General features: G+C 54.5%; 1 protein-coding gene across 1 annotated transcript in view; it reads right to left on the bottom strand.

Moving 5' to 3' along the window:
• Positions 1 to 11,848: 11,848 nt before the first annotated feature.
• Positions 11,849 to 20,930, bottom strand: part of MAML1 (mastermind like transcriptional coactivator 1) — a 39,177-nt gene continuing 30,095 nt past the window's right edge. The window contains exons 3-5 of the mRNA XM_027605411.2: positions 18,489 to 18,716; positions 16,648 to 16,744; positions 11,849 to 15,306 (exon numbers count right to left, since the gene is read on the bottom strand). Of these exons, the coding sequence (XP_027461212.2) occupies positions 14,327 to 15,306; positions 16,648 to 16,744; positions 18,489 to 18,716 (1,305 nt within the window). The 3' untranslated portion in view covers positions 11,849 to 14,326. The remainder of the gene's footprint in view (positions 15,307 to 16,647; positions 16,745 to 18,488; positions 18,717 to 20,930) is intronic.

Below are 20,930 nucleotides of genomic sequence, written 5' to 3'. Positions count from 1 at the left end.
GGCCAACTGAATACCTCAATGAAGTTGTTTTTATGCATAGTACAAGAATGTTTGTATATGCTTGACCGAGCTTCCTCAAATGCTAGCATGTTATGTAACCATGGTATAATGATTATGACCAGGAGAGTAACATTGATCCGGGACTATTAATCTATAGACCTTATCCAGATTTCAATAGTTGTCCCATAATGTCCTTTTACTGGTCCAGGATCCAATGGAGGATCATGTGTCCTTAGCCTCCTCTGGTCTGGGACAACTGGACGGTCCCTCATCCTTTGTCTTTCATGATCTCGGCACTATTGGGGACCGCCAGTCCATTCTTCTGTAGAGTGGTTGGTTTGTCTGATATCGTCACGTGGTTAGACTGAGGTTAGACTCAGTTTTGACAAGAATGCCACAGAAGTGTCGTGTGCCCTTCACATCAGAAGGGACATGAATTCCACAGGTTACCACCATAGGCTTTGGATGGAAGGAAGGGAGGGAGGGAGGAGGAAGGGAGGGAGGGAGGGAGGGAGGAGGGAGGGAGGGAAGAAGGAAGGAAGGAGGAAGGAAGGGAGGAAGGAAGGAAGGAAGGGAGGAAGGAAGGAAGGAAGGGAGGAAGGAAGGAAGGAAGGAGGAAGGGAGGGAAGACCTCTGATGCTGGCACATCTTGCTCCTGACTTTCAGCACAGCCCGCCCCCAGCCCACGTTCCACCAGCAGAGTCCCTCACTGATTCATGGCTCTGACGTTGGTCTTGCTCAGCCTAATGCCCTTCGGACACTGGGGCCCCTTAGGCACCCGCCAGGACTCAGGAGACCCTTCCATGACTGCCCTTGTCCCTCTCTGTTTTCCTTGGTGGGTTTTCTAGCTCCGCACCCTTCCAGGAGGGCCTACGAGGAGAAGCCTGTGTTCGGCGTGGAGTGGGTGCTCAAAGAACCAGACCCATGAAGGAGGAAACAAAGGGCAGCCCAGGTGGTCTGGCTGTCCTGCTCCCTCCCCCTGGAAACCACTGAGCTGGTAGTGAGCAGACAGTGACCTGAGTACACAGAACACGTCCCTTCAGGGAGGGATGGGGCGGGTGGCCTGGCCTGGCCGTAGTGTCGCAAGGTTTTCACAAGGACCCCTGGCCTGCACTTCAGTCTGTGGGTTCTGGGTCTGAGCACTGATTTGGGTTTGGAAACGGGCAAGGGATCATGAGTTCCCACTGGGTCAGCTGACTTGGCTTTCGGCTTGTCTGTTCTTGATCTCCTTCGGTTATATCTGAGTGTATCCCCATCAGCTGCCTGTTTCTCTCGTCACTAGGTACCCCACTTTCTGAGAGCTATCGCTCTAGACACTGACACTTTTTTTTAAAAGATTTTATTTATTTATTTGACGGGGGAGGTAGAGGCAGAGGGAGAGGGAGAAGCAGGCTTCCAGCAGAGCAGGGAGCCCGATGCGGGACTCAATCCCAGGACCCCGGGATCATGACCTGAGCCAAAGGCAGACACCCAACCGACGGGGCCACCCCGGCGCCCTAGACCCTGCATTCTGATGGCGCCAACCATCATGGTTGTCATTGACACCTGGCTTCTGACAGGTGCGTACTCTGCTTTATTATTTCTGCCTCTTACCGTCTCCATTGTTCCACAGGCACCCTGTTCTATCGTACATCCCTTACCACCCATCCCAGACCACAGCGGCCATGGGGAGTCAGGTAACAAACCCAATGTGTTCTGGGCCTCCCAGAAAGAGTCCTAGCCAAGTTCCACTTCACAGTGAATGAGCCGGGCTCGAGAGCCCTGGGTCACTTCCCTTGTTCCTAAATATATCCTTGGCCGGTCTCACTGGGCAGTTGGCATGGTGCAAAACAGAGTTTGCACAACGCGGCTGTCACTGCTGTCCTTGCAGGGTTGGCCCTTGGCTGGCATCCACTAACTTAGATTCCGGCTGGCTTCCCACCATTAACTGATAAGAATGACCCAACTGTGCTTAACCTGTTTGGGTTTATGGGGAGCATCTGCTCTCCTCTGGGGAGTCTGGGACTGTGGTTCATGCTAGAGAGACAGTACCTACATGACCAGCCCCCCAGTAAAAACCCGGGGTGCTGAGTCTCTGATGAGCTTTCCCAGTTGGCCATGATTCACACGTGTCATCACATCTTATTGCTGGAGGAATGAAGCCTGTCCTGCGTGACTCCAGAAGCTTGTGTCTGCTTCCCTAGTCTTCACCCCATGTGCCTTCTCCCCTTTGCTGATTTTGCCCTGCACCCACCGGCCAGAATCCGGCATGGCCTTCTACTGAGTGTCGTACTATGAGCACCATCACTGCTGAGTCCTGGGGCTTCTCCCAGCACATCATGGGACCCGGGCTGGATTTGGGGACCCTCTGACACAGGCAGGTCCACACACTGGCTCCTTGACCTATAGAGCAGGAGGTATTGGAGGAGAAAAAGCCAAGTGGCATCTTGTAAAATGGTTACCCAGTCACCAAGACAGTACATTAAAGAATGAGATTGCCTGGGAGGAAGCTGCCACACAGAAGGCCTTCGCTGTTGGAGGGCGGTGGTGCTCGCCGCGTCCCCAGGTTATTCACCAGGCTGGCCCCTGCGGAGACCCAAGGAGCCTGGCCTCCCAGCAGCGGCCGTACCAGACGTGAGGGTTACCAGAGCGCACTACCCGGCTCGAGTGGCTGAGGCGCAGCCCTGGCTGCTTCATTTCCACTCCTGTGTGGAAAGAGGATCGGGAGCAGTTCGCACTCATGGTGGACGGACAGCATTACAAGTGTAGTCTCGCCCCAGGACTATTTGAATGGTCCACTCTCTCTGCCATAAACACAGTTCGGAGGGGCCCCGATGCTCTGGGCATTCCCCCCCAAACCACCTCGGTCCCGTATTGGGCCGACGTCGTGTGATTGATCAGAGAAGCAGGAAACGCCGACTACATCGGTGGCCTTGGTGAGACACGCACACTGGGGGGTGGGGGATCGTCAGGGACTCGTCCCCTCAGCAACCTGTCCGACATCCCCTCGGAAGTCAGTACAGGTCATTGCACTTTGCACCTCCTACCATGAGAAAAGGAACTTGGTAGGTCTCCTTGGGTTTGGGATGCAGCATGTTCCGCACTGGGGGACCCTACTGTGACACATTTATTGGATGACACAGAAGGCTGCTGGCTGTGCTCAGGGCCTAGGGCAAGGAAGAGGCTTTGCAGCAGGGACTGCGGAGCAAGCACACTCCTTCTTGGTCCACCAGGCGCAGCAGATCCCCGGGGGCTAGAAGTGTCTGTGATAGAGAAAGAGATGTCCTATATTTCTGGTGAGCCCCAGTAAGGGTCTAGCGCACAGCCCCAGGGCCCTGGAGTGAGGCTATACCTTCCCCCCCAGGAAATGTACATCATTCCGATTATGAAGCAAAACTGGACCATGGGGCCACGGGACACTGGGGCACCAAGTGAGTATGTGGCCAGAGCAGCCTGTCATCTCAGCTGGTTCTAGGGGACCCAACAAGTCACAACAGAGGACCATCACGCAAGGGAAGAGACGCTTGATATTGGCTGAGTGGGGTCCTGGGCACACAGAAGTGCCCGGGTCACCCACCACTGCAGCCCAGCACCTCGGATGCTTAACGGGGTGAGCCACCCTGGGGCCCCTATTGTCTGTTTTTTTTTTAATTGAAATATAATAGGGGCACCTGGGTGGCTCAGTTGGTTCAGCGTCTGCCTTTGGCTCAGGTCATGATCTCAGGGTCCTGGGATTGAGCCCTGCATCAGGCTCCCTGCTCAGCAGGGGGAGTCTGCTTCTCCCTCTCCTTTCCCTGCCACTCCCCCTGCTTGTGCTCTCTCTCTCTCTCTCTCTCAAATAAATAAACAGAATCTTTAAAAAATAAAATAAAAATTAAAAAGACAGTAGCATTATCGAATCAACAGACTTTCACGAGATATTGCCTGTCCTTATGGCAAAAGAAACTCCAGGATTCGGTGCTGTGTTGCACTGTCAAGGGCATTTAGTCTCCTTTAGTCTGGAAGACTTCATCGGTTCACAGATCTTTGTCTTGCGTGAGCACAGGCCAGTTATTTTGCAGAAATCCACTGTTTTGGGTTTATCTGAGGTTTCCGCTGATGACAATCGATCATGCGCTCTGAGCAGGAGAGTCAGGGGAGAGGTGCTGTGTTCCTCTTGAGGAACTGTCAGGAAGATATGTGATGGCAGTGTGTCCTGTTCCTGAAGATAGGTGTGGTGTTTTCTTTTTTTTTCCCCCAGAAGACTTTAAGTAATCTCTACACCCCGGAGATCAAGAGTCGCATGCTCTACCAAGTGAGCCTTGTTCCTGGAAATGTTTCAATTGTGCTGTTAACATGGGGTCTGCTGGTTTCTCTACTGTAAAGTGAGATCTGCAAGCACTCTCTGCACCCCGACTCTGTCAAAACCCCTTGCACGGGGCGCCTGGGTGGCTCAGTTGGTTTAAGCGACTGCCTTCGGCTAGGGTCATGATCCTGGAGTCCCGGGATCGAGTCCCGGGATCGAGTTCCGCGTCGGGCTCCCTGCTCAGCGGGGAGTCTGCTTCTCCCTCTGACCCTTTTCCCTCTCGTGCTCTCTATCTCTCATTCTCTCTCAAATAAATAAATAAAATCTTTAAAAAAAAGAGAGAGAGAGAGCACGAGAGGGAAGGGGGTCAGAGGGAGAAGCAGACTCCCCGCTGAGCAGGGAGCCCGATGCGGGACTTGATCCCCGAACTCCAGGATCATGACCAGAGCCGAAGGCAGTCGCTTAACCAACTGAGCCACCCAGGCGCCCAATAAATAAAATCTTAAAAAAAAAAAAAAAAAAAAAACCTTGCACGAAGGGACTGTGCCCAAATTCTGCCATGGCTTCTGGCAGCCTAAGCCTAAGGCCACTGGGATGACCCAGCCCCTTTGAGTGCCAGTCTGGAAAAGCTAAAGGCTGACGAAAGAATTTACTCTTCGTTCCAGCCAACTCCAGAAGATCAGCTCCTGACCTCCCATTCTTAGAGCCTTTATATAAAAACCTTACACCTGTTTAAGTCCCTTCCCTGAAATGTCCCTTTGAAATGTCATCCTCAGGAAGGCTGGGGGGCCTCTGTCTCCCCGTCTCTGAGGGAGGGAGAAGCCTGGTTCACGAAGCGCTTCATCGCTTTGACAATGACAATGACAATGACCAACTCTCTTAGCTGCTTGTGATATTTCAAGAAATCTGCTGGAGTCCCCAATCCGTTTTTACCTCCCGCACCTCAAGCCTGGCTTTGTTGATCTTTGACAAAAAATAACTCTCTGTCCCATTGAAACTTCTCTTTGTCGGGTCCTTTCTTTCACCAAGTCCTGTAAGGCAGGACTTACAACTAACTAACCTACGACTAACCTCCTGAGCAGCTGCTTCTCCAGCGCAGTGGAGGGGGGGGGAATCCCCCACCTGCTTCTCCTGCGCAGGCCCCCCATCCCCCACCTGCTTCTCCTGTGCACACCTCCCCTCTCCGCTTCTCCTGTGCAGCCCCCCCAACCCCTTTTCCCGTGCTTTCCCCTTTAAAACCCTCCGGCTTCCCTTGGGCGGAAAAATCGTCTTTAAGACATTAGTCCATCGGCTTCCCAGGCTGCCGGCTTCCTGAATAAAGCCTTTCCTTTCCCACCATCATTTGTCTCTGGGATACTGATTTTCCAGCAGCGAGCAGCGGAACCTGAGTTCCCACCCGGTTCTCTGCCCCGTAATAATATTATATAGATATTGATAAATATCATGGCCAATGAGACTTTTTGGTGACATTCCCTGAAATTCTCTACCTGTGTATTTACTTATTTTTTTAAAAGATTTTATTTATTTATTTGACAGAGAGAAACACAGTGAGAGAGGGAACACAAGCAGGCTCCCCGCTGAGCAGGGAGCCCGATGCGGGGGCTCCATCCCAGGACGCTGGGATCATGACCTGAGCCGAAGGCAGACCCTTAACGACTGAGCCACCCAGGTGCCCCTTTACTTATTTTTTAAGTACCGTCTACACCCAAAGTGGGAAAAGATCGAGAGTTGCATGCTCTGCCCACGGAGCCGGCCAGGAGCCCCCTCTACCTGACAAATTTAGAGGAGCTTAAAATCAGTTAGAAAGACCCCCCCACCCCCCCGCCCAACCCCCGCCGCAACGCAGAAATTGCTAATTTTCCAGAAGCCCCATGCAGTGCGATAGGCCACGGGGTGGGGTAGGTGGTGGGTGGGGAAGGACCCCTTTTCATTACCGCAGGCTCTTCCAAGAGACTGAAAGAGGGCGGGACCCCCAGTTTGGGGCCAGGAAAAAAAAAGCCTTTGAAATGCTGATGAACTTAACACTTAAACGCAAAACCTCTGGTTGGCAGTGAGCGAGCTGCTCAGAAACAGAGGATGTGGGGATTGCGTCCCGGATTTGGGGATTGCGTCCCGGAACGTGCGAGCTTGTAGGAGAGATGAGGGAGGCGAGCAGGGCAGGGGGCCCGCTGAGCTGGGACGTGGCGCAGCCGAGCCCCAGCCCGCCGCCCCGCAGAGGGGGCCCGCCCGCAGCTGGGCCGGCCCTCGGGGTGGTCCCCGAACCGGGGTGGCAGGTCGGGCCTCGGCACCCCCACAGCGACCAGGCATTGAACGCGGGCGGTGCTGCGTACGGGACTCAGGAGCCGCGCAGCCCCCGGGGCCCAGCCGATTCCCTGGGAGGATCCCTCGGCCCCCAGCCGGCCGCACTGGGGGGGGGGGGGGGGGGGGGGCCCACAGCGCCGCCTAGAGTCCGCACCTTGCACCACTCGGGTCCTCTTTGTACAGCAAGTGTAAGTCCGATTGCCCTTACCGTCCGCTAGCACGTCAGCTTACCTGGAGGGGCCACTCAGACCCATTTCCCGGGAGGCGGACAAGCCCCTGGTCACCCAGCACTAGCAAAGCATGGTGGCCGCCCCCGTCCCCTCGCCACCAAAACTGTACCAAGAGGCGCACCAAGGGGTCAGCGGGGTGGCATGCATTCTCTCTCTTCAGCGTGGAACCTCCCCCTCCTCCCTTGATGGTCAGGTCAGGGTCAACCCCTCCTGCCAGGTCTCTGGACCCAAGGAGCTCCAAGGCCCAGGAGGCAGCTGTAGCTTCAAGCCTAAAAGGACTCCTGCTGTGTCTTCTGGTGGATATGTTGTCCCTTCGGGTGCCAGGGTCCGTGGACGCACACAGCCTGACGTTGCAGGACGGAAAGCACAAGCTTTCCCCAGGGGGGTCTCGGGAGTGACGGCATGCAAGGTCACTTTGCCTCCGCTCCCGGTTCCCCCTCTATGACTCCTACCTATTGGAGCCCCATGTCCCTGGTCACTGATCGGGGGGGGTGCATGCCCCTTCCTAGAGGATGGCACCCTCTCCTTGCAAGGTCTTATCACTGAGCTGGCCCCTGACCTGTCTTGGTCTCCTGCTCAACAGCCCCTGGGTGTCCGGAGGGGACGGCACATTGGATCCTGTGCCATGCTCCCCAAGGTGGCACTGCTGTGCAGAGACACTCCGGCCAAGGGGACGTAGGACAGACTCTGTAGTGGCAGGTCAAACACTCTGGACCCTCACCGGCAGGACACCCAGAGCCACACCTGGACTCTGCATCCATTCCAGGGCATGTGGATGGCTGCTGCCAAGCACCCCAAAGACAAAGACTGAGGAACCGGCATGGGTCAGGGCAGACGAAGGAAGCTGGACAGTTCAAATGCAGGGTGATCCTGGATGGGCTCCCAGACCAGAAAAAGGGGCATTACAGGACAACTCTGGACGTCTCAATAAGTGACAGTCTTTGGTTCAATGTTAAGTTCCTATTTTTAATTTAATATTTTTTAGGTAGGCTCCACACCCAGCATGGAGCCCAATGTGGGGCTTGAACTCATGTCCCTGAGATCAAGACCTGAGCTAAGATCAGGAGTCGGATGCTTAGCCGACTGAGCCAGCCAGGCGCCCCTAATTTCCTATTTTTTTTTCAAAGATTTTACTCATTTACCCGAGAGAGAGAGAGAGAGAGAGAGAGCATGAGCAGGGGGAGGAACAGAGGCAGAGGGAGAAGGAGACCCCCCCACCGAGCAGGGAGCCCGACGCAGGGCTCGATCCCAGGATCCCGGGACTTAATTTCCTATTTTTAGTAATTATACTGTTAGGGCGCCTGCATGGCTCAGTGAGTTAAGCGTCTGCCTTCAGCTCAGGTCATGATCCCAAGCTCCTGGGATCGAGTCCCGCATCGGGCTCACTGCTCGGTGGAGAGCCTGCTTCTCCCTCTCCCTCTGCCTATGTGCTCTCTCTCTCTCTTTCAAATAATAAATAAAATCTTTCAAAAAATAATTATATTGTTGCTATAAAGGATGGGGAAGCTGGGGGAACCATATCTAAATATTGTGAAAGACAACTTTGCTGAGGTATAAATTTACATACCATAAAATTCACCCATCTTAAATGTCCAATTCAACAGCTTTTAGTAAATTTGCCCAGCCGTGCGAAGCATCCACATGATCTGGTGTTAGAGCAATGTGGCTGTGGTTTTGGACTTGGTTGAATTTGCAACTGCCAGGGGTGATCTGCCTTTTGTGAAGACCAGACTAGTGGATTAAGTCGGCATATGTGAGGGAGACCGCCCCCCACCCCCACCCCACCCCCACCCCCCACCCCACCCAGCATCCTATAAGGCTTTTAAGGTAGCGCCGATCTCCGCCTTTCCCTCTGGAATGTAGCATTGCTTTTCTTTTTCTTTCTTTCTTTTTTTTTTTTTTCTTATTTGTCAGAGAGAGAGAGAGAGCACAAGCAGGGAGAATGGCAGGCAGAGGGAGAGGGAGAAGCAGACTCCCCGCTGAGCAGGGAGCCCGATGTGGGACTCGATCCCAGGACCCTGAGATCATGACCTGAGCCGAAGGCAGACGCTTCACCGACTGAGCCTCCCAGGTGCTCCGCAACATCGCTTTTCATGGACTCTCCCAGTCTCGGAGGCTTCCACTTGGCCAATGGGAGGTTTCGACCATAAGCAAGGGTGTCCACTCTGATTAAAGATCAGGGCCAGGGAAATGACTGCGCCAGGCTGTGGACCCAGCCGTCCCACTGTGAGCTGGGCCCGGGTGGGACTCCCTTTGCTGTGTATCCACTGTTGCTCCCCTGACCTGAGTCAGGAGGACACTTGACATCCTCAGGGTCAAGGTCAGCTCGGACCGTGTGTCCAAGTGCAGTCCTAAAGCAATTAGGTATTCTTCTTCCCTGGGTTATGTACGGTGGGCTCTGAGTAAATGGTGGTAGGCCCCTTTGGGGAGGCCCCTCTGGGAAGGACTCAGCGATGGGGGAGAGGCCTCCCTCATGGGGTCCCCTGTCTCCTTTGCTCAAGGGGCTCTGAGTCTGAGAACCACCTCCTGCCCGGAAACTGGGTAATGTTTCGTGGCTTTGTCTTGGGGCAGCTTGGGGCAGCCATCCAACCAACGATCCACTGTTGAGTCCTCCTGCTTCTAGAAAGGAAGCCAACCCCCTGTCAGATGCCCGGCTATTTGCCCCCCGGCCACACTGTGGCCCACTAACGGCTCGCTTAGCTCTCTGTGGGCCTGGTCCTTCCACTTGGCCTCTGAAAGGCCCACCCTCCCACCTGGCCCATGGCTATCGGGGAGCCCGGTTCTGTCACGCCTTCTACTGTCAGCATGGGCCTCTGAGGAATGGCCACCCAGCTTCTCAATGATGTGGTTTCCCTCAGGGTGCCCTCTTTCTGGTAAATGGATGCCCTCGGGGTCCTTTTGTGGGACATATTTGGCTGGTGGGCCTATTTGGCCACCACAGATATAGAGGTATGTGCACTCTAGTGTGCAGAATTTAAGCAAAGTCTCTTTTACTGCACAAATATAAAAAAGAAATGGCGTGGGGTTGGTAGATATAACTAATAGATGGGATTTTGGTTTCTTTAAAATTTTTTTTACTACTCAGGGTCTAGGCCCCCCTTGATTCCATCATCGAGAGTACCATGACACAGTGATGGGATATCTGAGGCTCTTGACCTTGAAGACGACAGAATGTGGTTGGGCTCTGCCCCCCACAGTGAGGAGAAGCAGCTGGGAACTTAAGAAAATACGGAACCCATCTGAAACCTTGGCATTCAAGACGAGAGACAGTGATGATGTGTCAGGAGGGAGAAAGCCGAAGGTAGTTCAGCAAGCTCTCACCTTAGGACTGAGTCCAATGGAGCGCCATCCTCCATGACTTGTGTATAGAATTCCAGCTTTTCCTTCCACAGTCCTGAAAAGTTCTGCTTTCCAGGGACAGGGACAAATGGAGGCTTCTGCACAGGCCGCGTGTGACAAGCTACTGTGGCTTCTGCTCCCTCCTGCCTACCGCCGGCCGGGCCCTGTGGCCTGGAGCGGAGAACACACTGGCCCGCCCTCTCCCAGCCCCCCGGGGCCTCCAGCTCTGTTTGTTGTCCTTAGTTTCTGCAGCAGACAGCGCGTCCTTCCCCTGGCGCAGGCCACCCCCCCTCAGAGACTGCATTCCAGGACACATAGGAAGGCGGAGGAGTGAGTTCTGTCCTTGCCCTGCTGGTTTCTGCTGTGGGAAACAGAGGCAGAAGAAAAATTATTAAATTTCCGTACTACCTAGAGCCCACTGACAAGTCCTTGAAACGGGCAGAGTGACATTCCTCTAGGGACTCGACTGCCTCGATGTTAATTCTTTGCTAAGGGCAAAAGGCAACCTTAGCCTGAGCCGCACCAGGATACTCTAAGTCTACTTTAACATGTAAAAATCCCTTTGGAGGGGCGCCTGGGGGGCTCAGTCGTTAAGCGTCTGCCTTCGGCTCAGGTCATGATCCCAGGGTCCTGGGATCGAGCCCCGCGTCGGGCTCTCTGCTCCGTGGGAAGCCTGCTTCTCCCTCTCCCGCTGCCCCTGCTTGTGCTCGCTCTCTCCCTCTCTCTGTCATATAAATAAATAAAATCTTTTAAGAAAAAAATTCCTTTGGAAACTTCCTTTATCCCTAAACCCCCCAAGATACGTGTTGGTAATCATCTCCCAAGCATACGGCCCACCGATATACATCCAAAGGGTCTCATGACTAAGGTTTTATTAGACGGTAATAAATGTTTTCCCAACAATAGCTAACCCCCTCAGGGTCCTGGAAACCTTTCTTCCAAAATTCCTTAGAGACTTTCGCTCTCCCTAACTCCGTCCCAACTTGAAAGTATTTAACGGGCCGCCCCTCATGACCCCAGTGCAGCTCTTTTTCTGCCCACGGGTCCGTCCCCGTGCTTTAATAAAGTCACCTTTGTGCACCAAAGACGTCTCAGGAATACTTTCTTGGCCGTCGGCCTTGAACCCTAACGTCTTTCCCACATCAGTTTCCACTTTGGGTGAGGGTCCAAAGATGATCTTTCCCACCTTCACGAAAAGGTCTGTAGGCCCGGGCTAACAGCTGCCACCCAGCTTAAAGCAGCCATTCCGCCGGCCGGCACAGCCAAGAGGGAAGAGGGGCAGGTGCATTTGCCAGTGTGAAGACAAGGAAGGGTGGGTGTGCCGGAGCGTATGTTCTTACCAAAAAAAGGGGGGGACACTAAGTAGGCCCTGGGGGTGCTGGTCGGAGGGTAAGCCTCAGGGCTTCGAGTAAAACGTCTCAACTGCTAAGGACCTAAAGTATCCCTGAGTTACCTCCCGTTAGACACAGGATGGAGCGGGCCCCAGAAAGGGGAGAGGGTGGTGGCCCGGAGTCCCACCCTCCTACCCCTCATCGTCATAGGGCAATAGATTGTCCCCTGAGGAAACCAGACCAAACGTCCCCCCTCCCTCCACCGTGCAGAGCGCGAGCCACTGCATCACGCATGGGCACCAACCCCCCCCCAGGAGTCCCGCGCCGGTCCCGTCCTCCCTGCAGGCGCAGCCGCGTGAGCTCCAACACACAGGCGGTTTCCATACTAGCAAAATACTTTTATTATTTTATAATGATAAAAGGAGAGTAAAGATTTCTTTTTGGTGTATACCAGAGTTAAGGGCGGTAGAAGAATAAGGGGATTAATGGGATTTTTATGCACTTTGATGACAATAAAAAGTTAACAATACCAACCGTTTGCCATAAAACTTATCATAGCTCCCCCAAAACACATATATAAAGGATCATAGTTTTAAAATCTATAAAAGTAAAAAATATACAGTCAGAAACTCTAACGCTTATTTCCTCTTTAATATAAAATTGTAAACATTTATTTACACAAAGCAAATGTGTATAACAAAGTCCGAGCACCCTTCTTTTGAGTCATGGCTCCTGGAAGAGGGGATTTGCACTGAAGCGGAGGCATCTCCTCCCCTGACTCCCCAAAAACCAGATTCATAAATAAAGCCACGGGCAGCTCCCTGGGGGGAACCCCGAGCATCACATTTTATTGCTCCAACACTGCAGCGAAGAAGCCTTCTGTCTGTCCGGTGGCCCAAGGACTAAGGCAGGGGCGGCCCTCCCCAGGAGGGGACAGAGGTGAGCAGCCAGAGGGAGACCAGGAGAGGAACAGGACCCATCACCAGCCTTCAGCCTGCTATTTTTGGTAGACAACCCGCTGAAGTCACCCTCTTCCCCTTCAGATTGGGGAACTCAGCACAGAGGGTGGAGTCTTCACTGGCTTTATGATTCATTCCCTTCTTTGAAAGCTAAATTCAGCATCTGGGGAGGGCAGGGAGGGCAGGGAGGGCATTTAAAGGGGAAATGGCCCAGACACCACCCAAGGTGGCAAATGGCTATTAGAGAAGAGGATCTGAGGGTCCAAGTACCCCCATGAAAGGCACTGCTGGTGCAGAATAATTACTCCTGTGTGCACAACCCTTGTCCCCTCAAAAGCCACTCAGGCTGCCCATGTGGGTATCTTCCCTGGCTCAATTCTTTACACAGGACACTCCTTGAACCAGCCACTTTGAGACTCCAGGGAAATAAAAATGGGGTTTCGGTTTCTTCCGAGACCACTCTGCACGGAAGCCGCTCTTCTCGGTGTCCTTATCTGCTCTCTGACACTGTTTAAAAGGGTCTCAACCCTGCACTTACCATTTTGCTTTCGTTCTAACCCAAGTGCTCTCTCCATCTGTGTGGTCCAGAAACAGCCCACAGGTAACCCTCTGTTTTGTGGACTCTTAGCTTAGTCAAGTCCATAGACCTTCAGAGAGAAATCCACTCAAATCTCGAGAAGGATGTATTAGTGTTATAAAGCCATTCTCTTTAAAAAGTGCAAGTCATCCGACATGGGAGAGTGGCGGAAGTGGTAAAACCAAGTGGGATTCTCTCCTTCGCGGGGCCCGCGGGGGGGCCCCCCCAGCGCTCCCCGCTTTCCCTCCTTCCCCCACACCTCTGCTTTCTGGGGAGAAGACGCCTTCCCGCCTACAACGCTGGGACTCCCTAGGGCATTCTAGTGACTCTTTCCCCACCAGTCTAGTACACGGTTGCCTTCAAGAAGTCTTCCATCTGGCCCGGAGAGACAAAGAAGGGGAGGCAGGAAGGTCACAGAAACTGGAGATGGGGTGAAGACCTCTGTGCACAGCTCAGCTAGGATCACCTTCCTGACACATTAAATCCGTTTTCAGAGAAACAGCAGAAGGTGGGGAGTGACGACGAGAAAGGGGACACAGGCACCCCGAGCGTTCCATTTCAGCCCGTAGCCCGGGGGCTGCCTGGGGGCTGGCCGTCGTAAGTGCGGGGGGGGGGGCGGGGGGGCCGCATCTGTGTCCCCAGCTCTGCTACCTCACGCATCCTGTTCCTTTTTGGCACACACGGTCTCAGGCTGCGCTGCCGGAAACAAGTTCCCAGGGACCCTCCCTTTCCCCTAAAGCGGACAAAGAGCAGGAATAAGAAAGGCTCTGGACCACAAGGAAACCCTCAGTTCCCAAAGCCACCCAATCGGTTTAAACCACCACCTATCCTAAGCAGTCTTCAAATCTTTAAAAAAAAATTTTAATCGTTTCTATGCTACAAATTGTAAAGAGTTCTGCTATATGAAATTGCAACGAAACCTGTCCCCAGCATGGGGGCAAGTGGAGAAATCTTGGATTAAGTCAACACGACGGCACAGATTTTTGTAAGCCTGACATCGTGGGGTTTCACTGTTCTTACTGTTGGGCTTTTTGGTCATTTGGCTTGAAAACCACCCGTAGAACCGCGTCCCGCTGTCCCGACACCAGGCAACGGATACCAGCGGAGGGGCTGGGGCCAGCCCGACCGACCGCAACTGCTGGCTGGAGCCGGGGGGCCCCCGCAGACCCTGGCCGGGGCCCGCCTCAGCCCTGCAGCTCTAGCCCCCCCGCCCCCTGCCCGGTTCCCCGGGCCACGGGCTTTTGGTCCCAAGTAGTTGCTCTTTCTTGAATCTGAGAACAAAAATACAGGCTGTATGAACACTGAGAACACTGCAAACCCTCCAGTTACTGAGGCCCTAAAAGGTCGTCCAAATCATTCATCCACTCTTCTGAAGTCCTGTTCTTCAGCAGGGAGTCGATCAGGTCGGCATCTCCGGCCATGCTGGCCAGCCCGCTGCCACCCGGCTGCCCGCTGTAGGTGAAGGGCAGCTCCTGGCCCGCTGTCCGCACGGGGTAGGCCTGAGCGCAGTGCAGTCCCGCCCGGCCTGCCATCGGTGGCGCCGGGCTCTGGCTGAAGGCCCCCAGCTCAGGCCCGCCGGGGCTCAGGCCCGGCAAGCCCGGCTGTGGGGCTCCCTGGGGAGGTGCTGGGGCGGGGGCACTGGTCCTCTGCTGCGCGCTCACCGGGGGCAGCATGGACCCCGCCGCAGCTGCCGAGCTCATGGGGGCCATGGGCCTGCTGGGCATCCCCTGGGAGAACTGGGGGCTGGACATTTTCAGGTGGGCCTGCTGCATGTGGAAACTGGAGGCTGCCGTGAAGGGGCTCACGGTGCTGCTCCCTGGGGTCTGGCCGCTCAAGTTCGGCAGGCCCTGATGTGGCCACGAGGGGTTCTGGCCTCCCATAGTGGCTGACACCCTCGGGACTTGTGGCTTGGTTAAGCCAGAGTTCAGGGTCCCCTTATTGTGCTGCTGGGAGAGGCCAGAGCTCCCCAGAGAGTTCTGCCCATAGGCCGCAGAGACCGTGGTGTTCTGGCCCACGCCGGTCTGCCGTGCGATGTGGGTGTGTCCGTTGGTGGCCTGTGGCGGGGGCTGGGCGACGATCTGGGTGATGCTGGAGGCCATGCCGTAGAGACCGCCCTGTGGCAGGCTTTGGGAACCAGTGAACTGGGCCACACCCCGGTCCTGCTGGCCTGAGTTTGAGGGGAGCGAGGAAACCGAAGTGTGCCCGGGGCCCATCGGCATCAGACTCCCGGCCTGCGGGAACCCTCGAGGACAGCTGGAGTTAGATGGCCCCAAGTTGTTCATGCCAGGCACAGCAGTGGAGGACCCTGGAAGACAGAGAGGAGCCGGGCAATCAAGCTGGCATTTCTTGGCCCACCGCCGCAGAGAGGCTCCACAACCCCAGCTGCAGGAGCTATGCCCTGGCGTGAAAGGCCGAACCAGAACACCGGGTATTCTGAGGTTGGTGGAGCCTCAAAAGAGACAGCCCTGGGGGCCGAAGGGGAGCAGGTTTCCCACAGGGTGGAACGGAGGCCAGCCTGGAGCAGCGAGAAAATTTAAGACCGGCTCAGAGGAAGGGGCCAACCCCAGGGTGGGGGAAGCCAGGAGACTCAATGATTCCCCCGTCAAAGGCCCACCCCGTTTCTGCTCTGTGGGAGCCCCCTGCCGGCACAGGCGGGGGGGGGGGCATGGGGGGACGGATCCAGCCCAGGGTCTGCCTCAGGGAGGCAAGGGCTCCGTGTGGTGTGACCGGGTGATGACGACACATGGCAGGGCAGGGGACCAGAGGCTCAGTGCCTGGGAAGATCTGTGGAGGGCTTCAGAGAAATGGTGACAAAGACAATGGGTTTTAAAAGGATCAAATTTCAGTGATTTAACAGTTTGGAGAAACGGAGTATTCTAGATGGAGAAGAAAGCATGGAAGGGCACGGAGTTACGAGAGGCTGGCTGTGTGGGGAGCTCCGTGGCTGGGGTACGGGGAGGGTGTCCCCATCGGCTGGAGCTGCAACTGGACAGACAGCTGTGGCCAGACTCAGGGGAGCTGGGGCTGCCACGTCAAGGGCAGGGTTGCAGAGCCACAGGGCGAGGGGATTGCAACAGTGGTTCTGGGGCTGGGCGGGGGGCTGCTCAAATCACTCAGGGGAGGGGTGCACAAGCTGTTGGCACCGTGGGGGTGAAAGAGGAAGGGTGTGAGGTCCTGTTTATTCCTGTAGGGATGGCCCGAGCCAGGGCAGCGAGGTTCCCGTGCACATCTGAGACCTCAGAGTGCTTCCCACCCGTGACACCAAAGTGAGCCAAAAGGAAGAAAGAGAAGCAAAAGGCCACATAAACTACCCCAAGTCACTCCTTAACTGGAAAATAAGGGTCACTTTTTGAAGGCACGAAATGGCAGAAACAAAGAACTCTCTTAAGAATTACAGAAGACATTTCCTGTTGATAAGCTATCCTCCAGCCAGAAAGGATTTTGCTTCAAAAGATGGCGCCGCCCGAGTATTCGCCAAAGTGGCCTGCCCCCACGACCCTGTCCCCCCGGCCTGCAGGGGACCTAGAAAGCCGCACTCCGCGGGCAACTGGACTTTCACTTTCCTGCTAGTCAGCCCCTAGCAGGAAGCCAGGCTGACAGCAAGAGCCACCCGCTCTGCCCTGTGCCCACCTCCCCGGGCCCTCACCTGCGAACTGCCCGACCTGCTGGGGGAAGGTGCTCTGGGCTGGGTCTTGGTACTGGGGAGGTGGGCGCGTCAGGTGGCGTTGGAACTGCTGCTTTTCCTAGAAAATACCAAGAAGGAAAGACCAAAACAACAAGACCCACACAAAACAAAAACAACAGAGTTAGAGCAGAAAGAAGCACACCCTACGTCTGTTACTCACGGATGCGTTCCCGTGGACATAATGCTCGTGGTTCCATTTGGGGGATTTTTAATAAACTGTGTGAAACAGAAGGATGGGGCAGATCTAAGGAGCAATGATTAAAAAAAAAACACAAAAAACGGTGGTGTACTGGTTTAAAAAAACGATGAGGGGGACATCTGGGGGGCGCAGTGGGTTGAGCGTCCCACCCTTGGTTTTGGCTCAGGTCCTGGTCTCAAGACCATGAGATGGAGCCCCGCACTGGGCTCTGAGCTGGGCGTGGAGCCTGCTTACAATTCTCTCTCCCCCAGTGCCCCTCGCCCAACGTCGGGAGGGCAGATCAGGGAAATGCGCATCAAAGCCACAATGACATCTCCTTCACACCCAGTAGGATGGCTGGAGCCAACAAGCCAAGGATGGGCAGGCTGTGGAGAGCCTGGCACCCTCACACTGCGGTGGTAAAGTAAAATGGTGCAGCTGCTTGGGAGCCGAGTCTGGCAGCTCCTCCCAAGGCCCCACGTAAGAGCTACCGTGACCCAGTGATTCCGCCCCTGGGTATGCACTCAACAGGGCCGAAAACCTCCAACCGTAGCAAGAAGGGGGGACAACCCAAATGTCATCAACTGGTGAATGGATAAATCAAACGGAGCTTATCCACACACGAGAGTACTGCTCGGCCACCGGAAGGAGGGAAGCATGCGCTACAACATGGGCGGTAACTTTTAATGGGCATATGGTTTCTTTTTAGGGCTGAAAACGGATGAAATTGACTGTGGTGACTGTGGTGATGGCTGCACTACTGTGTGGATATAGTAAAAACCACTGAATTGTACACTGCAAATGGGTGGGCTGGAGGTCACAGGATTCGAGTCCCAATAAAGCTGTTATTTTTTAAAATGGCAGAACTGGGGCAGGGATGTCGGCTTTCAAGTCCGCCTCGATCACCTTCGTCTTCTGGGTGGCTGGTTCTTCTCTTACAACTTTTAAAGATGGAATCTGAAATCCTGAGCACTGTTGTTACCTTGATGCCCCCGCACCACACTCGGGGACCAAGCAGGTAAACTGCAGGATGTGGAGGGGGCTTGGCGGGGCCTGATTCTAGAACTCCAGGGCCTTGGCAACATTGCCATTTCCCTGTGTCATATTCTGGCTTATCACAAACTACACTTACAACAAAGCTGGATCCCACAGTGAACCAGCAGACCAGGGAGCTCGGAGCTCTGGTAGTTGTGGACACGGGGCATGGAAAAACGCCCCTAACAAATAGTTTTAGCCACAGATTTGCCTTCATGAATCCCCACCAAGTGACATGAAAGCTGCTTCTGCCACGAGCCACCGCTGTCTGAGAAATGCCACACTCCTGGGAAGGCGTTTAAAAGGGCAAAGAAGGGGCGCCTGGGTGGCTCGGTCCATTGAGGGGAGTCTGCTTTAGATTCTCTCCCTCTGCCCCTCCAGCTTGTGCTCTCTCTCTAAATAAATCTTTTAAAAAAATTAAAAATGAAAGAGCAAAGGACACGGAAAGGCAGGCCCACAGGTGTGCGCACGCGCAGTGGGGCTGACAGCCAGGCAGTGCCATGCGAGGCCGGAGGACGTGGGGGCGGTGGGGGCGGTGGGGGCGGTGGGGGCGGTGGGGGCGGCGCGGGCGGCTTCCCCTCTCGTCTACCTGTTCTGCCAGAAGGTGCTGCTGCCTCTGTAAGAACTGCTGCTGCTGCAGATGCTTCTGCTGCTGCTCCCGCTGTTTCTGTTGGTCCAAAAGCAAGTGATGCTGCTTCATGACGGCCGCCTGCTGCGGGCTGCTGAGATAGGGGGCGCTGCCGCGCGTGCTGGCCGCTGAGGCGGCGGGCGGCTGGCTCCCCGCCGTGGCCACAGGGGCGCTGGGCGGGGCCTGCTCCTGGGCGCACAGAGGAGGGGGTCTCGGGTCAGGAGGAACACAGTGAAGTCTACCAGGCCGGGTCGGCGCAGATTCTCCCCTGAAGCCTCTGCACCGCACCCCACCCCCCCCAACCCCCGCCCAAGGCTGACCCCGGGACACTGACCCCAGGACACCCCAGGCCGGGCCAGACACCCGAGTACCCAGGCACAGCAAGGGGCAGCGTCACCAGCTGCACGCGATCCCTGCTGCGTACGGTTCGCCAGCTTCGCCAGTGGCAGAGGCAAGACTTCCCATTGAAGCCCGAAGCCCGCACATTCGCATGCCTGACATCCAGGCTCTTTACTCTCTGGAATGCGTGAATGCAGATGGGCCCCTAGAGGAGGAACACCCTGAGGGGCTCTGACGGATGGAGACACGAAGTTCCTAGAGGTGAAGAAGTTCCAAGCGTGCCAACCTCGGGTCCCCAGGCGTGGGACTATCCCTTAACTGCCTGAAACCATACCACGTGTCCATCTGTGTAGGGCATTTTCCTGGAACCAGACTGCTGGGCTTTCGTCAGCTACTCACGCTCACAAAATACTGAGCATCGATGAAGACTTAAATAAATATTCTCAGGCGCCTGGGTGGCTCAGTTGGTTGAGCGACTGCCTTCGGCTCAGGTCATGATCCTGGAGTCCCTGGATCGAGTCCCGCATTGGGTTCCCTGCTCGATGGGGAGTCTGCTTCTTCCTCTGACCCCACCCCCTCTCATGTGCTCTCTCTCTCTCATTCTCGCTCTCTCAAATAAACAAAATATTAAAAAAAAAGTTTAAACGTGGGCTAAAAATTGAGAGTCAGTCAGGCTCCACAGTATTATCCCCTTGTGACTTACACTTTAAAAGGGGGAAAATTTAACTCGAAACAGGGATAAAGGTAAAAACCAATGATCATTTAAACAAGCTTGACTTTTTGAGCTCCTTTCCAGTCTTTTAAGGTCTGTATATTTCATCCTTATAAGAAAGAGTCTAACCTTTGAGCAGACAGATCCTGGGTAATCCCCGCCCCCCCCCCCCCCGGCCAGCCTGTGGGCTCCAAGTGCTTTGTGAGGCGCTCTCAGGGACACGCCCAGTGGCTGTGGAGTTTCCTGGCTGGTACCAGTGGCGGCATCAACATTTCCACGTGTGCTCTCCTGCTGAGAGATGCTGACCTGGTTCAGGGCTATTAGAAATAACGATGCAATGAATATCCCGTATATTACTTTCCTGTTTTTTTAGGGATTATTTCTTGCAGGGGTATAATGTGTCGATGCTTATGAACATTTTTATGGCTTAAGAAGAATATCTAACGCCAAATTAATTCCCACCAGCACCATGCCCATGTACACACCCTCAGCAGCAGAGGGGCACTGATTTCCCAATTATTATTATTACCAACACCAGGTTTTTAATTTTTAAAATTTTGCAAACACACAATGGTACCTGCAAAGGTACTGGCCACAGGCTTATAGTCATGAAGACCATGAGATGACGGGGTACACCAACACGAGGGCACGCCCCACGTTCCACAACTGCTGCCACAAAACTATTAACAAGGATCAAGGGATCTATGCGTGCGGACATGGGGGTCTGTCCAGGACACACTGTGGAGGGAGAAAAGCAAGTGGGCTCCCCTCTGTCTTGGAGGAAGCTAGGGGAACAAGCCCTTGCCATGAGAAGGTTGCTAGGGAAAAGACATCTTAGAATACATCTACACATGAGCAGAAACGCCAACAGTGATGGTGATAAAACCGGCCCTTGACCATTCTCCGTGACTCTGCCAGGCTGGAGCGTCATGCCTAATTAACCACGGAGTTTACAGGTATCGGGGATCAGCTCTCCCCTTACTAAATCTTAAGGTATTTTGCACACAGAGATCTGAAAGGTGTTTTTTTTTTTTTTTTTTTAAGGGCAGGGCCTCTAAGAAGCACATTAAACGTGACCTTTACCTGCAAAATAAAGCCACCTGTGACTTACTTTATGCTGTATGGCAGGCAGGAGACACTCGACGCCTCCACCTAGGTGCCCGGTGATGCCTCAAACGTATGGATACTTTAAACCAAGTTATACCAGGGAATTTTACCCTATTTCTGTTTATTCAGAATCGACCCCGGTTTGCTTGACCGATTTTCTCTCTCCAGAGACTCAAAGGACGCCGGTAGCTGCTCCCTCCCACCCTCCCTCCCACCACAGGGATACACAGTGACAGAGAGGGAAG

This window comes from Zalophus californianus, chromosome 5, assembly GCF_009762305.2.
Source record: "Zalophus californianus isolate mZalCal1 chromosome 5, mZalCal1.pri.v2, whole genome shotgun sequence".
Lineage (NCBI taxonomy): Eukaryota > Metazoa > Chordata > Mammalia > Carnivora > Otariidae > Zalophus > Zalophus californianus.
This window is presented reverse-complemented; position numbering and strand designations above follow the sequence as displayed.